This window comes from Mustela erminea, chromosome 14 (genome assembly GCF_009829155.1).
Source record: "Mustela erminea isolate mMusErm1 chromosome 14, mMusErm1.Pri, whole genome shotgun sequence".
Classification (NCBI taxonomy): domain Eukaryota; kingdom Metazoa; phylum Chordata; class Mammalia; order Carnivora; family Mustelidae; genus Mustela; species Mustela erminea.
Window position 1 is genome coordinate 91,337,508 of NC_045627.1, and position 16,664 is coordinate 91,354,171.

Genomic DNA, 16,664 nt, shown 5'->3' on the forward strand with positions numbered 1-16,664 from the left:
GAAACTGCTCTGCAAGTTCAGTCTGTTTGTTCACAAAGCCGGGCCTCTTTAAGGCGATGAGGGTTTTGTCCGAAGCAGAAATGCCTCCCCGCGACCGTCTCCTCTCCCCGTCTCGGTGGGCACGGAGCCCTGTGGACTGCGTGCCCCGCCGAGGACCGTGGGCGTCAGTCCCGGGGGCGCCCACGGCTGGCAGCCTGTGTCATGACGGCGGGCATGGCTGCGGGAGCCGGAGGAAGAGCCCAGGAGAGCCCGGGCTGAGCCGGGCCTTTGCTGGGGGCTCGGTGCCAGGAGGGAGCGAGGGAAGGTCCCGGGTGTGAAGGGAGGAGGGGGCGAGGCAGGTCAGGAGCCCACACGGCAGGCCGAGGCCACGGGAGGACCATCCCACCGCAGGCGGGGCACACGGCCCGCACTCCCCGGGCGTGGTTCACAGCCCCGCGGAGCTGCCCTGTGCTGGGCCGTGTGGCCCCAGCCTCCTCACGTGGACGCTTACGCTGCCAGCTCCCGGGGTGCCAACGGCGGTCACTGCTGTCCACGCACCACGCACGGACACGGGTCGGCGGCTCCGGGAAGGGCCTCCCGCGTTGGACGTGCTTTTGCGGCGTTTCCGGTGGCGGTGGGTGTCGGGAACGGGAGCACGGCCACGTGGTGGTCACTTTCTCACTGACACAAGCCCAGCTGCCCCCGGCTAATGGGGTTTGTCCTGTGTCCCCCCACGGGCCTCTGGAGGCCATGGTGATTGGTGAGGGGACAGAACCGCAGGCCGCAGTCACCTCGGTGACCGTCCCGTGTTTGGGAACAAGACCAGTGAGCGCGCAGCTCTGCGTTTGGGGACAGCTCCGTGTCCCTGCTCTGTCCTGAGTTCCCTCCTTCACCAAACATCTGTCTCACCGCGTCCTGCGCCGGTGTGGCTGACCGTTGGAGCCCCTGCCTGCCAGTGTTCTGCTTGGACCTGGGATTCACTCTCCCCCCAAACACGCAGTGGCCAGAGCTTTGTCCCCAGATGCTGCACATGGATGTCATTCCTGCTGTCCGCTCCCACGAGTGGGTCTGTGGGGCCTGTGTGCTCCGAGAGCTGCAGGTGTGTGGGCCAGGGGACAGGGACCGCGACCCCACAGAAGTGGACAGCACGCTTCTTCCTTGTCCTCCAGCAGCCTCCTAACGGCCGAGAGCGTCACCTGGTCCCCGGCACAGGGGCAGCCGTCTGGGCCCGCTGCCGCCACACTCCCGGCATGGCGTCCTGTGGGGGCCCCTTGGGAGACCCCACTGTGGGCGTGGGGTGACCCGTCGGCAGAAAGAAGGGGCCTGGCCTGGGTATGAGAGGACTAGACCACGCCCTGTCCACAGGGGTGTCGGCCCGGGCATGCAGTCCAGGGAGCACCCCACGCTGTCCTGCCTCCGTCTCCGCCTCAAGAAAAACTCCTCCCGGACGGGAGTGATGTCGGCTGCATGTGAGGAGGAAATCGATGTCCCTAAGTAAATTCGTATGACGGTGTGAGCGAAGGGTTATTCTGCAGCTGTCCTAAACATAGTCACGGTTTTAACAGAGGAAGCCAATTAGCCCTTGTAAATCTGCGGCCGAAGGTCTGAGAGGGTAATGAAGCGGCGTGTCGGGCTCCGGGTCGTGGAGTGCGGATTTACGAGCCACCGGCGTCCCCAGGGCAGCGGACCCTCCCCTCCCCAGGTGCCCCCTGCGCTCCCTGTGGGGCTGCACGGGCTGGGTGGGATGTGGCCATGAGGTCATTCATGTCACCGCTCTGCTCTTTTCCAGCCAAGAAGTATAAAAAGGTCACGGGCAAAGAGATCTACTCGGACACGCTGGAGAGCACGCCCATGCTGGAGAAAGAGAAGTTCCCGCAGGACTACTTTCCCGAGGTGCGTCCCAGCCGCCGGCCCCCGGCCCGCTCGCCCTCAGAGCACGCGCCTCAGTGAGGAAGCGTGGGCGCGAAGGCCTTGTGGGTCCGGGGAGGGTCCCATTCTTGGCTGGCGACGTGCTCCCGCAGGCCGTCTTCCCGGGGCTTCTCGGGCCCGCGCGGGTCCATGTGGTGGTCTTCCCGAGGGGCGAACCACCATGTTTACACGCATCACCACGTCCTGTGACCATCATTTCCAGGCACAGGAACCCTCCCCGTGTGAGGTGGGACAATCACGATCCGCTGGTTGTGGGGTCTGGAGAGGGGGCAGGTGCGGCTGGCCAGGGACGCTGCTGTGGGCGGGCCGCTGGGGGGCAGGGTGTCCCCCCCGGGAAGGCTGGGTGAGGCCTCGACACCATTACCCGCTGTGCTCATCTATTTCCATCGGGTTTCAGTGCGTTTTTGTGGGGGTTGTTACTTGCATGCGGTCATCACACGGCACAGGTCATCTCAGACTCAGGTGTTCTCGGTCTGGGGTCCGCTAAGCCCTTGTGATTCACGCGCTGCCCCGGGGCTGCTCCCTGTCCTTCCATCATCTGAAATCACGGGGGCGCGTGCGTCTGTGATTGAAGCATCGGGACGGTGGGCTCCCTGGCACAGCGGAGGTTGGCTCAGCGCAAGCAGGATCGCCCCGCCAGGTCTGTCCGCACGAGGCCTGCCCGCCGTCCGCGGAGACGCCCACCCACACTTGGAGCTGATTTCAGCAAGGCCACGGCTGTATTAACGTGCTTATGGTCCGGGGTGAAGGAATTGCGGCCGCTGCCGTGAGGGATGGACGCAATCCCTCGTCACGCGTCCCTGAGCCAAGGAGGCAGTGTTGGGGGCTGTTCTCTGTCCCGGCTGTCCCAGCCCCCACAGTGCCCTCTCCTCCTGACACTGCGATGCGGCTAGAAAGCTCCGAAGCCGTGGAGTGAATCCTGGCCGTCTTCCTTGCCCATCTCTCCGGGGCTGCTGTCCCCTTGCAGACGCCGAGGGTCACCGAGTCGGCATCAGAGCCGAGCGGGGCCACTGAGAGTGACCACGGGCCCTAGTGGAGACAGCGGCTGGAGAGAGCCGGGGCCTCCGCAGCAGGGGAGAGGAGCAGCTCTGACGGGCTCGGGCGGCCTGGGAGCAGGCGCCCCTGCGTCTTCGCCACGGGGTGCCGCCCGGCGCACAGCGGCTGGGAAGCCCCCAGGCTCCTCTCTGCTCCGGCAGCTCTGATCCTCGGGGCCGCCTGGCTCCTCCATCCTCAGCCCAGAGCCCGACTGGCCCAGGACGGCACTCACTTGTGCCTGGCGGCTGGCTGGGGTGTACCCCCAAAGGGTAAGACACAAGGGGCCGTGCACCTGGGAGAGGCAGGACTCGGGGTGGGGGGTGCCGGTGTGATGACCCGGGGACAGGTAGGGATGCGTCTGAGGCCACCCCCCCAGACCCCCGGGCGTCTGTCGATGGCGTCTTGCCGCCTGGAGGCTGTGGACCGGCGCTTGCTGGGGCGTGAGCGGCCCTCGGTTCCCAGCCGCTACGCGGAAGAGCTGAGCAGTGCCTCTGCGAGCACAGGGGACTCACAGGCACCCGGAAGTGGCTTCTCCAGGCCGGGCTCCGTGCAGTGGGGGGCGTGGCGTCTGCCGCAAGGCTCACACTCACTCCCTGAGGGCGAGACACGCGCCGATCACTCCCTGCGTGACTCCTTGTGCGCGGGCTCACTTCCCAGGTCCCTCTTCCTCCCGGCACTGGGCCCCCTTGTGCTCAGAGCCCGGGTCCCTAGAGGCCCCCGAGGTCAGCTGTGAGCTGTGATGCCACCAGGGAAGAGGACTGCATGGCCGGTGCCACGTCCCTCTGGACGCCAGAGGGAGGCGAGAGCCTGGCGGTGCCCCCACACAGGACGGCCCACAGCAAGTCGGACGCCTGCGGAGCCCCCGGCTCCCGAAGTTCTGTCCGTCCCTGCAGGACTGCAGGCCTCCTCCTGAGGGGCTCCCTGCTCCCTGGCCCTCAGGCTGTTTTCTGGGCCCGACGTCTGCAAACACCGGCTTCCTAGACTGTGCACATGGGGGACCCTGTGGCCCGGCCCGGATCCCGACTCTTCCCTCTGCTGGCCCAGGCCCTGTGCGGGAGGAGGCTTGGGGCTGGCGTGCGTGTGGGTCAGATGTAGTCTCAGGCTTCAGGTACGCTGTCCCACGTCCTGCACACCTTCCCGAGGGCGGACGCCCCCAGGGGCATCTGTGCCCGTGAGGTGCCCGTGGCTCCGTGGGGGTGATGACAGCCAGTGGCCGCCTGTCTCCCGTGAGAGAAGTGGGGGGTCCCGGGTGACCATGGCCCCATGCACAGGCAAGAGAACATTTTCTGGAAGGAAAAGTGGGGTGTTCCTGGGCAGACCCCAGTCTCTCTACTGGAGAGCAGCGTGTTGCTGGGACTCTGGCGAGCCCCAGAGCAGTGGCCCTGGCCTCCTGGGGTCAGCGTCCTTCCTTGGTTTGATGGGATATCGCCGCACGAGAAGTTGCGTCTGGTGTGTGCGGTCCGCCGACACGCGGATGAAGCAGAAGCGAGCGTGGCTCAGTGCACAGAAGGAGAAGCTTCTTTCACAAAATACTGAGGCTTCGCGCGTCATGTCGGTGCCGCGCTTCTCCTGTGTGCAGCGGTCCGTGTGTTCCCTGGGGCCGTGGCTGGGGGTGCCACGGGGGTGCCACGTGGGCGGGGCTGGAGGGCGTGTGCCTGCCTGGCGGGGGCCCTGCTCTCCAGCCTCTGAGCCAATCCTTTAGTTTTACTGGAGCACATTTTGGGGGAGAGAATTAGTCTGAGCCTGATTTCTCTTCTATTACCCTCGCGTAAGGGTGATCTAAGTGTAATTACCACGATGAAGGCAAGCGCAATCCCAAACAACCACAGCCCGCTGCGCGCAAAACTAACAAAACTTTCTGTGCTGATTTATGGGTGCGTTTGGCTCGGCATGAATTTCAAATGCCGCCTCTGGGAGCTGCACTCCAGATAATGTGAGACCATTTTTAAAAAGCAGATTTGTGTAGTCGATCAGGGCCGAGGCGTTTTTTCCCTCTCGCCCGTAGTGAGAAATTGGTTGTTACCATAGATCACAGGGACTGCTCCGAGCTCTTATGAAAGATGGATTAATTTCACTAATGCTCCAAAGCGGGGCTTTCACCGGCAAGGCTGCGTGCTGATAACCTCCCCACAGCCTCCCTTTTCTCCACGCTGATTTATGCCGTCCTTTAGTGGATGAACCGTCCTGCACTCTCCATCCGTCTGCCGGCTAAAGGAATCCTATTAACAGGGTCTGAGCGGGGACTTCATTCCGCAAGGTGAGTGATGTGGCGCAGCCCGCCCCCCAGCCCGGCGTGACGTGCTTTCATTCCGCGGCGACAGCCTCTCAGCAAGCAGGGTGGGCACCCGGCCCCTGCTGCCCGTGCGTGGTCGCCCGCCGGGAGTTTCGGAAGGTGCCTGGTGACCGGAAAGTTCCTGCACGTGGATGGAATGGAACCGATCCCTCTGCATTTGCGGGAGCCCCGGCCTGTGACGGAGGCACCGGCTTCCCCGGTGCAGGTCCTTGCGGGCGCAGGACAGCCGTGTGCGTGTGCACTTCCGTGGGATGTTGTGCAGGGAAGCCTCCCCAGGCAGGCACGTGTGCCCCCTGAGGACGGGGTGCGTTCCGGCCCTGCCCTGCCCCTGCGCGGCCCGGGCGAGCGTCCCTGGTTTGGGGCTCAGCCACGGTAGGGAAGGGAAGTCCCAGCAGAGGCTGTGGGGATCCCAGTCCTGGTTCTCCCGGCAAGGAACCGGCGGCGGCGTGCGGGTGACCATGTCCAGCTCTGGCTCTGCTCCGTCGGTCAGCGGTGACCGTCACGGTGACTGTTGTGGCGTTGTCACGACCACCGCGGCCCTCCGGGGGGGAGGGGGAGGGGGCACCAGGGGTGAGGACGGTGGTTTCCGGCAGGGCTCCTGGTGCAGCCCAGCGACGCCACGGACACGCGATCCACCGCGGAGCCCAGGCACCAACAGGTCAGCGCCTTGCAGGCCCGGGGAGTAGCCCCACGTTTCCGTCCGGGAAATCACTCAGAAATGCAGCCCGAGCGCACGCATGATGAACTCACCTCAAAGTGAAGGATTTTCTACAAACTCTTAGTTAGGGTATTTGGGAGTATTAATGTTTTACTGTCAAACTCTTTTGAGATTTATTTGCAACGTAATTCAAAACCTTAAATTTAGTTAGAATTCTGAACTTAACAGCTATTACAAATCTTTATTATATTAGAAAAAACAACACACGTTGTGTTTTATGTGTGTTTCCTAATAATGTTAAACAACGTTCCCTTATTGTGGACAATTTAAATGTCTAAAAACGATACACACGTGGCGTCTATTGAAGGTGCACACGTGGGGTGCGTACGGAGACCTTAGCTAACTCAGAATTGACCATTGAGAATCATTAATTTTTGGTTCATTACATCCAACTCACAAATGCCTTCCAGTTTTAATGGGCAAGACCCGTGGTGGTCAGGTCAGGTCCCGCTTGGGGGCTCAGCGGCAGAGCTCGGCACCAGGCTGGGGCGTGGGGGTCTCCCGTGTCCCGGCCACAGCCCTGCTGCTCTTGTGGAAGTGGTGGGGGGGCACCCTGTCCTCTCCTCTGACACCCACAACCACACCAGGTCCTGTGGGTGCGTCGGGAGGGCAAGGACCGCAGCCTCACAGAGCGTGCGTGCCGCAGAGCGTCTGTGATTGTGCAAGAGAGGAGACAGAGCCCGGGCCGGAGCCAGGAAGGGCTGTTGGGCTCAGCCTGGCGAGCTTGGTGGGGGCCAGGGGATGTGCAGTGGATGCTCGGCCGTGGGAGACTCCAGAGCTTCGGGATTTGCACCTGGAGGTCATGGTGACCTTGAAGACAGCACCCCCCCCAAGCAGGGCATCACCAGAGGAACCAGGCTGTGCACCTTGTGATGCTGGTCCCAAGGGAGGGAGCAGGACAGTGGCTGAGGGGAATGAGAGCTCAAGCAGGGGTTTCAGCTGCTGAATTACTCGATTCAGTGAAGAATCGCCACTGAGGTGTCTAGAGCCTCCGATTCTGGACTCACACGGGGAGCGCTTTCCGCCAGCGTTTTGCTGCGGGTGCACGCGGTTACCAGGGGGACCGTGAGCTCAGGCCCCTGAGGTCGGCACAGCCGTCCTTCCGTCCTCCCCTGCCCTCCCCTCCCCCTCCGCCCCCGCAGCTGCTCCTGCCCACACAGCGGAGGGACAGGCCCCTGGGGCTCGGGGGGACTGCACATTTCCATCCAGCTTCCCACAGTGTTGGCAAACTGGGGGTTCAGGGGGTCCTCAGTGCCTCCTGGGGCTCACAGGGCGTGGGAGCTGGAGCCCCACTCTCACGGCCGGGGCTGTGAGCTGCCCCGTCTGGCGTGGCTGTTGAAATGGGACGAATCCAGACAGCACGACCGTGTGCCGCGCTCCATGGCCCCGCTAGCCGTGGCTCCCGTGTGGGGCAGCAGGTCACGGCGCGACACCCACTTCCTTGCCAGCGTGAGCAGGGTGCAGGAGACAGTCACCCACGCCGGACGAGGACAACATTGGCACAGGCGCTGGGCACGGGTAGGCCGGCCTCTGCTCAGCCGGGCCACCCTCGCCGGGAAGATCGCGCCGGCCGGTGGTTCCGAACCTGCCTTCCCGGGCGCGGAGCATGAGGCACTGGGCGAGCCTCGTGCGGATGCCTGCCCCCGGTGCTGAGCAGAAGCCTCCAGTGGACGGATGGACGTTGGTTTTTCTGACTGAGAAGCATCTTGGGTGCCCCCCCGGCTTGTGTCCGTCCCCGTCCCCTTTCAGGCGGCTTATTGTGCACCTGTTTGTTTTTCAGTGCAAGTGGTCGAGGAAAGGCTTCATTCGGACGCGGTGGTGTGTCGCGGACTGGTACGTTTGTCGTGGGGACTGTTGCCTCCTTCACAAACTTCGGGATGCTTCCCCGGCTTTGTGTGCTGCACCCGTGGTGTGGCCGCACGTCCCGTCACAGGCTGCCCGCCCGCTTTGTTTCCGGATACTCGGTGTGACACGGTGCCATTGCCTGGTCCCCGAGTCTGGGGTCCCGGTGCAGGCCCAACACAGGCCCCAGAGCACCGGTGTCCAAGTGCCCCCCAGGCAGCCCTCCACAGGCCACGGTCAGCTGCCATGGCACAGAGCACAGGGCAGGCAGACCCCCCAAGCCGACCTTCGGGCCTGGCCTGCCCGGGGCTGCTCTCTGTCTGCAGCCGCCGCTTGCCCGCTGCCCCAGTAGAAGCTTCGGAAACCCCACACCTGGTCTCCTCATGTGAGCCCCCGGGACCATGGGTCTTAAGGTCCTAGAGCCGCGTGTGTCCCATAAGCAGCTGTCAGAGGACTTCAGTCAGCTGAGGGCACGTCCAGACGGGTGGGGGCACTGAGTGCCTGCCAGGTGCCCCGTCCCAGGCAGGCCCTCAGCCACCCCTGTGGTTGGCACAGTGCCCTCCCTGGGGCCCTTGGGCACCTCTCCCTGGGGCCGGGGGCAAGGAGGGGGGACGAGGAGCTGCAGACTCTGACGGTTCAGCAAGTGCCCTTTGCCCTCACTCATGCGCCACTGGCCGCTGCGGCACAGTGTGGACACCGAGGATTGGCCTCCCCCGGCCGCCCGCCGCCCCGGGAAATGGCTGTGAGCTTGGCACATACATCTCATGGGGTCCTCAGCCTTGCGGCCCGGGCACGGTGACAACCGCGGCGTACGTGTGGGCACGCTGACCTCCTTGTGAGACCCCACGTCTCCCGTGATGCCCGGGGGTCTCTGTGCAGCGGGAGGGCTGATGGCCAGAATCTGGCCTCATTGTGCGTGTCCCTGCCTCAGGGACTCCCTGCCGTGGGGACTCCCCGCTGCGGGCACCGCCTGCTGCGGGGTCTCCCTGGGGCCTTCTTGCCGCTGTGGGCCTGGGGCTTCTCACCTAGAAGGAACCGAGTTGTGCCCCTCCTCCGGGGTCACAGCCTCAGGGGAGTGGCCTACAGCTCCCCGAGGCACCGGCCCCACACGGCGCGGCCCGCTGCCCTGCCTGGGGTCTCGGCCCGTCTCTGCTGCCTCCTGCCCTTCCCTCCTCCGCGCCCCCACGTCCTTCCGTTCCCGTTCTCCTCCCCTCCCCCTCCTCCTCCCTCTGCCCTCCTGCTCTCGTCCTCCTGCTCCCGCCTGGTGGGGGACACTTGAAACAGCCCCTTCCCTGTTGGCCCGATATCTTTAAAGACTGTGAGGTCGTGTGTGCCCTGCTCTGACTAGGCAGGGGATGTGCTCTGGGGGGGACATGAAGTGGCCGAGGAGGACAGGGCTGGGCGCAGGGGGTGCTGCCTGCTGTGACCCTCCGGCCCGGGCCCCACGACACCCTGGGGAGCTGGGCCACATCGCGTGGCCTGTGGCACCAGCCGTCTGTCACCATGTGTCCTTCTGTCCCTGCAGTGCCTTTGACTTGGTCAACATCCATCTTTTTCATGACGCTTCCAATCTGGTCGCCTGGGAGACGAGCCCCTCGGTGTACTCGGGGATCCGGCACAAGGCCCTGGGCTACGTGCTCGACAGGTAGGTGCCCGCCGCCCCTCCCGCCCGCCGCCTCCACCCTCGGATGTTGCCCCACATCCCAGCCCCAGTCCCAAGGCTTGTGCAGGCTCGGCCAGACAGACCCGAAGGCGGGGGCTGCCTCCCGGGGAGCGAGGCAAGCGTGCAGAGACGGCCACTGGAGCACCCACGCTTTAGCCCAGGGCGCGGGGACGCTGCTGATGTTCTGCCGACCGCAGGCGGGCCTTTCCATGGCGCCGCTGGGCTCGGGGTCCCGGGTTTGTGGGCCTGGAGGCCTGGCAGCCCACCTGCCCCGGCTCCTACAGGCCTGTCTTGGTTCCGTCCGCTCCTCGCGATCCCGCTGGGCTGGACCGCACGTGGCCGGCGGCCTGCGCATGCCCGCGCTGTGTGTCTGTGGTCTCGTTGCGACCGTGCTGGCGGTCAGGACTGGTGAGCACCTGGGAAGAGAAACAGCCCCTTGCTCTGCGACCAACAGTGGGGGTTGTTTGGTCCTGGGCCAGCATCCCTCTTGGCTTGCTGAGGGACTGTCCGTGGGGCTGTCTGGTTCTGGCTAGTCCTCAGGTCAACCCTCAGGTCATAGTCCTGCGGGCTTCCATGCCCCAGGGGATGTCAGCGACCCACTGGGCCTTCGGAGACCTGTCCCCATTTCTGCTCAGGCAACCTCAGATTTCCCTGGGGGCCTGCCCCACCCCACCTCTGCTCCATCCCAGGGCACGGAGCTGGGCGTCCGCGGACGTGTGCCAAGAACTTAGACTCTGACCGCTGACCCCTCCCTCCTGCACCCAGCACCGCCCCGGCCCCGGCCGCCCACCCCACACATGCACGGCCCTCCAGGGCTGCTCGCGGGATTCAGCCTGGACGTGCTCTGGACAGGGAGCGGCTCTCAGCCTCGTGCCTTCGGGTATGGGACGGTGGCTGTCGGGTCACATCCGGGGACCCTGGCTCCTGCCACCCCTACTAGGTCCACTCGGAGGAACCGCATATGAGACTCAGGTCTGTTTGTTTCTGCTGCTGCTCCCGTGTGGAGGGCCTTGGCCGTCAGCCCAGAGCAGGCTCTGTGTCGGCCCCCCAAGCCCCAGCTGAGCTAGGCTCAGAGGCGGTTTGGACGCCTCGGATACTGCAGGGGCCTGGTGGCCTGAGCCAGCCCGAAGCCTGGGCATGGGCAGCTGAGTCCCAGCCCATGGCCGCCCGCGCGGAGGTCCCCCGTCCCGTTCCCACGCACACCCGCTCTGGAGGGCCCCCAAAATGCAGGGCTCCACAGCCGCACATCTGTGCTAGGGGAACACCGGCACTGCCTGGGCCGGTCAGGACACCTGGGTGGGCCCTGGCCAGCCATCTCCCGGAGGGGCCAGGAAGGCAGGGATGTGCGAGGGAGCAACCCTCAGGGGAGGGCACACCTCGGGAGAACCGTGGGCCATCTCCCCGGCCTGAGCTGCTCCGGTGGGTGGGAGCCCTGTGTGGGCCTTCCGGCCGGCTGGACTCTGTGCGCCCACCCGCCGGCACCTCCCGCAGAGTCTGGGGGTCAGGATGGACCCCTGAACGGCCTGGTCTGGGTGACTACAGCCAGGCTGTCCGTGGGGCCGGCCGCTACAACGTGTCGTCACCCTGTACTGCTGCTCCTCGCGGCCTCCAGGAAAGCAGCCATTGGGTTTGGGGGCACTTTTTTGCGACTGTGCGTTCCCATGAATCGCTTCTGTGCGGAGCTCAGCCTGCTGCAGAGCCGGACCTCCACGGAGCAGGGCCGGGCCGCCCCGCACAAAGGGCAGCTCTGTACGGGCGCTGACTGACGGGCCGTCCTTTCATCGGGGCGCCTAACCTTTTGGCAGCCACCAGCAGACTGCATTCTGCTTCGCCGATCGGGAGGACAATGCCACGCTGGCCCTTTGAATGGACGCTGCCACCAACAGTGCCCCATTCACGGCGTTGGGAACCTAAGGGAGCATTGTCCGCCGTGCTCTGGGGGGACGCAGGGAGACAGCAAGGAGGCTCCTGCGAGGGGGGCCTGCCTGGTTCCGGCTGCGTCTCCCCGTGGCGTCAGACCCGGCCAGAAGTGGCACAGCGGCCCCGCATACCGTCCCCCCGCGCCGCCGGACGGAGGCCTGGGTGAAAGCCCGGAGGCACCGAGCACTACGGGGACAACTTTTCTGTAAATCCAAGATTGTTCCGCAACGAAAACAAAGTGTACGGAAACCCACGAGGCAAAGCGTTTGTCTGCAGCGTGCAGACTCCTGGGAAGCGTTTGCCCCCGGCAGTGCCCTCGGCGAGTGCCACAGGGCGCCTTGCGGAGGATGTGACCGCTGTGCTGACGCGGACCCCGGCCGGGCTCACCGGGACGGGACCCCTGGCTGCGACGTCAGCACTAAGAAAGCACAGGCCGCGGGCCGTCTGGGATTTATACAGATAATTTCAATGTTTCTTGTGCGGTTCATGAATAGTTTGCTTTTCATGCGTGATTAACGGAGAGCGTCCGCCTGGGCCCTGGGTGCACCTGGGGACCCGTCCTCCTGCGGGAGCGCGTGCCCCCGGTGCCAACGGCTGCGCACGGTTGAGCACTCCGGGCGCGTTCTGTGGCTGAAACGGGGCAGGGAGCTTGGAGCGCCGTCCCTCCCAAGCCGCCAGCGCCACAGCTTCCTGACGGCTCCCCAAGCTTTTGGCTGTGAAATGAGATTTTTTGCGCAAGTGACAGGCTCTTCTGTGCCCCCCTTTGAAACGTGGCCTGGCTTAGTCCAACAAAACATTCTACGTTACAACTGTGAAATCTCGGCATGAAGCGCCCCGTTGTCCCCCATTATTTCCTCAGAAACACAGTCCATTGTCCTGGCGCTCAAGTTAATTTGATCAACATTGGGACATTTAACTTTTATGTCCAGGCAAAAGAGCTGTTTCATGCTCATTTTGGGCATTCAAAGGAAATGATTGCCAGAAAAATAATGTTGCTCCGAACAATTGGGAGCAATTAGTTTCCCAGGGAGAGGCGATGTGATGCGGCCGCCACACCGCTCCCCTTTGTGGCCTCCTGGGCGGCCATCAGTCAGCTGTCAGCTGCTCAAAGACCCTCCAACCTAAACGTTTCTCTTCAGGCAGTTCCCAGAATCGCCGGGCTGTTCAGCGGGCAGAAGAAAAGCCGCTGCGTCTCTAGGCAGAGGCGAGCCCAGCGCTGAAGACTGGGGTCATTCGGGACACTCCCTCCGCGTGGCCAGCCGCAGAGCTCCTGCTCCCAAGTGCCCGTGGGCTGCCGGACGTGCACATGTCCTCTGGGGAATCCGCCAGCCCGGAGGTCGAGGGCACCTGTCGTGTGCATCTTGTGTGGCGTGGACTCGGGGGCCACACAGGCCCGTGTCCTCGCCCCGCTCAGCCTGCGGTCTCTGGGCCCCCAGCGTGTTCCCGACACCCAGTGGGAGCGGCTGTGAAGACGTGTGAAGTCCAGTCGCCGTCCCGACAACATGAGCTCATTCTTCCTCTGTCTCACGACGGACGGTGTCTGTGAAACAGACTTTATTTCACTGAAAACAAGTTCAAGCGTCCAGACTGTGTGCCCCGCGGTCTGCTGGTCATGGCCGTGTGTCCATGCTGGTCTTGTGTGTCCTTCTGTTAGGACATACAACGGCGTCCTCGAGCCCACCCTCCTTTCCCAACTCTCTTGTGTCTGCCGCCGCCCCCGTCCGAGTGGTCTCCGTGGCCGGACCTCTCTCTGTGGCGCTCACGCCCGCAGGGTCGCGCCGTCACTCGTGTAAGCGCGTCGCGGAAGCCCCGTCGCTGCGTGTTCCTGAGCGTCCCGCTGAGCGCCTCTATCCGCGGCGTCGGCGTCTGGCCCGTCCCACCGCGTCTTGACCACTGACCGCTGCTTTGTTGGCGTCTGGCTGTTTTGTTTTGCTGACGGGACGCCGTGGCGAGCTGTGGTCTGGCCCCTCTGTACTCTGGACGGGCGGCCTGCCCGCGTCCTCGGCCTGGCCAGCGTCCGTGCTCACGCTGGTCCAGGGACTGTGGGTGGCGTGTGTCCCACATGTTTCCTGGGCTCGCTGGCAGTGGAGGTTTTAAAGGTGCCCTCGGCTTTCCAGGACACTGACTCTTGTGTCTTCTGCCTGACACTCGAGGAGCTGCTGTGACCGCGCAGCTCGTGGAGCCGTCGGAGAGCGGCTGTCAGTGCCGAAAACACGTGTTCCCTCTCCTCCTGCTGTTTGCAGGCTGCGGCCGGGCCTGGAGCCGGGAGCCCACTGCCTGGGGCTCCCGGGAGCTGCCATCCTGGGCCTGCCCCCGCATGCTTCTGCTGGAGGACAGTGGGTGGCAGCAGCAGGGCCTCGGTCACTGGGAAATGCCGGCGTGAGCAGCCCCGTGGCAGCGCACGACAAGGACCCTGAGGCCTGGGCAGGGACTGCCCCAGTGGCTCAAGTCGTCTTGTGTCCTCATGCTGCAGTGCCGCAACCCGTGGCTCAGACGACACGCGCTCGCTCCTCACAGCGCAAGAACACACCAGCTCTCCGGGTCCTGCTGAGGAGCCACAGCCTGGCCGCCGTGTCGCACCGGCCGAGAGCGCGGAGGCTCTGCTCCTAGGCACGCCCCACCTCCGGACCCTTCTCACCTGCATCACTCCCGGGGTGCGTCGGGGCCGTGGCCAGCCACACGGGGGTGGGGGCCTTGACCTGAGGACAGGGGACAGGGACACCCGCGGGGCTCAGCAGGGCCTCACGGACTCCCGCTGTGAAGACGAGACGCAGGTGTTGGAAACGCGGCAGAGGTCTGCGGCAGGGGTCGGGCAAACGGTGCACTTGGAGACTCCTGCCGCAGCCACGAGAGCTCTGCCCGGCCCGGTGCTGCCGGGTTGTGCTGTGGCCCCTCCAGCTGACCCCATGCCTGTGGCCCACGGTTTGTGCGCCCCCCGCCCCCAGCACCAACAGCAAGGTGCCCTCAAGCGAGGGACGCGTCAAGGTCCCAGCACACACGTCCCACCGCCCAAGGGTGCCTGCCAGGCCTGCGACCGCGCCCCACTGCCGAGCTGCACCGCTCCCCACCTCCGGCGCCTCAGGAGTCACACCTTCTGTCACTAGGCCCGCGAGACACCTGGCCCTGGGGAGTGTGTTGTGCACTGAGCGCTCACAGCCGGCCGGTCTGCGGGCCGTCACTCAGGCCCCTCAGGCGGCCGGTGGGGACGTCGCCTGACACCAGAGGGACAGTCAGGTGTCTGCCTGCCCGACGCTGACCCGGGCCCTGTGAACAGATGCTCCCTTCATGCTTTCTGAGATCCCTTTCCCTGTCCCCGCCTCAGACGCGTCGTACATGGACAGTCCTCCCCTGGCTCCCTGGTGCTGGCCGCTGCCGCGCCCGTGACTGTCCCGCCCGTGCCCCTCTGGCTTTCCGAGCCACACCAGGTTCTCGGGGGCAACAGGCAGCCTGTGTGCTCCTGGTGCTGTCCGTGCTGCGGCAACCAAGGCCAAGGCCACCAGCCGGGAACGCCGGAGTGTCCAACTCGGCCCAGGGAACACCTCGTCCTCGACACACGAGGCATGTCAGCGGGCCTTGTCCCATGATGAAATCACCTGTCAAAACAGAACGAGACTCTGTTTTCAAGGCCTAAAAAATGGATTTTTATGGCTTTTCTTGTAATTCTCTTTTTGAATTAGGCACAGGATATTGATGTGGTTCTACTTTTTAATCATAATAGCGTCTGACAAGGTAATTAATTTTAAAACAACTTTTTTCTCTTGGTCCAAATGGCTCTATACTGAAATTAGCCGTGAGTGCCGTGAGGGCCGCGGGCCCGGCACTCAGGCGATTGCCTCGGCCCTGACAGCCTCCGTCTCGCCAGCGCTGCGGACGGCGCTTGTTATTAATGAACACAGGCCATTACATCAAGAGGAGCAGGGCATGGAAATGGGATAAAACTTAGATTTTTAATGATAGTGTTACAAGAATCCGGCCCTGCTGACCGATTCCCTGTAGACGACGTGGCTCCCTCGGGGGCAGGGCAGACGCCGCCGTGGGCATCCTGAGCACCGTGCGGGCAGGAAGGGCCCGCGGTCCAGGAGAACCTGCGGCAGCGAGCGTTTCTCTTGCTAGACGCCCTGGAGCTTTGTGGAGTCTGTTCAGCCTGATACCGTCCGATGAGCCAATAGTTGTTTGCTTCCGTGGTCTATTCCCACAGCGCCACTGCCGGCGTCCTGCTGCTGCTCTCTGACCCGTCAGGCCGGGACCTGTGGGGACATGGGCGGCCCATGGCCAGTGCATGCAGGAGCCCAGGCTCTCTGCAGTCCCGGGAACACCCTCTCACTGGTGCTGTCTCCCGCTCGCTGGAACCCCAGGCTTGGACCTGACCTCTGTGGTTCCTGTTGTCCCTCTGTCTGTGGACAGTTGGCGCTCCCACCACGGCCTCCACGTGTCCCGGAGACTCAGAGCAGCCCAGTGACTCCAGTGGCTTCACACACCTTCTGAATGTCCCTTGATCTCAGAAAATACGAGGTGCTTGCCTTGTTCCCGCCCAGGGCTTGATGGGGACGTCCCACAAATCACACGGGACAGATGGCATTTCTTAAGGCGGAGGTTTTACGAGACGGTGTGGGCTCAGCACACGGGATTTGACGGGCCCGTGTTCACTCTCTTTCCCGCTCTGATTCATCTCTGAGAGCCGTGGGGACAGAGGAAGAATCCTTGGTAAGAAACAGACTCTGCACACACGTGATGTGTGTACACACGCCCACACGTGTGCAACAGTTACACACGCAGGACGTGCACGTACACCACATACGCAGCACACCCGCGTCATGTGTCTGCGGTCACACCTAGTCTTGAGCTCCGTGGTCCCCGTCCCAGGAGGAGCACGTGTGCAGAGAGCGGGGTCAGGAGTCTGACCCGTGAGCCGCCCCCAGGAGCGCCGCCGCTCAGTGCTTCTTGGTGGACAGAAGCTGAGGGATCATCAGAAACGTAGATTCTCCGACACGCAGAGGGAGCAGGAGCCAGCCGGAATGTGCTTTGGTTTCGTTTTTCTCAAAAAAATAAAAATCAAAAAAAGGAAAGAGAAATGCGTCTGTGAGACACGAGGCCGTGGACGCTGGTGGGGAGGCTGGGGCGCGGCCCCCGGGGGTCCAGGAGCCGTGCTGACGTTCTACTCACCCGTCCTCGCCTGCTCCCAGCGACCGGCCGGTGCCGGGGGTCGGCAGCGGATGAGCATTAGGAAACCGTCCCCAGCACAGCAGTCCCGACCTCAGAGAACCCTCGGCCCGGATGGCACCCAC

General features: G+C 64.0%; 1 protein-coding gene across 2 annotated transcripts in view; it reads left to right on the forward strand.

Moving 5' to 3' along the window:
- Nucleotides 1-16,664, forward strand: part of INPP5A (inositol polyphosphate-5-phosphatase A) — a 162,816-nt gene that overhangs the window by 108,540 nt on the left and 37,612 nt on the right. For both annotated transcript variants that reach the window (XM_032314073.1, XM_032314074.1), the window contains exons 6-8: nt 1,769-1,872; nt 7,735-7,787; nt 9,322-9,441. In XM_032314073.1, the coding sequence (XP_032169964.1) occupies nt 1,769-1,872; nt 7,735-7,787; nt 9,322-9,441 (277 nt within the window). The remainder of the gene's footprint in view (nt 1-1,768; nt 1,873-7,734; nt 7,788-9,321; nt 9,442-16,664) is intronic.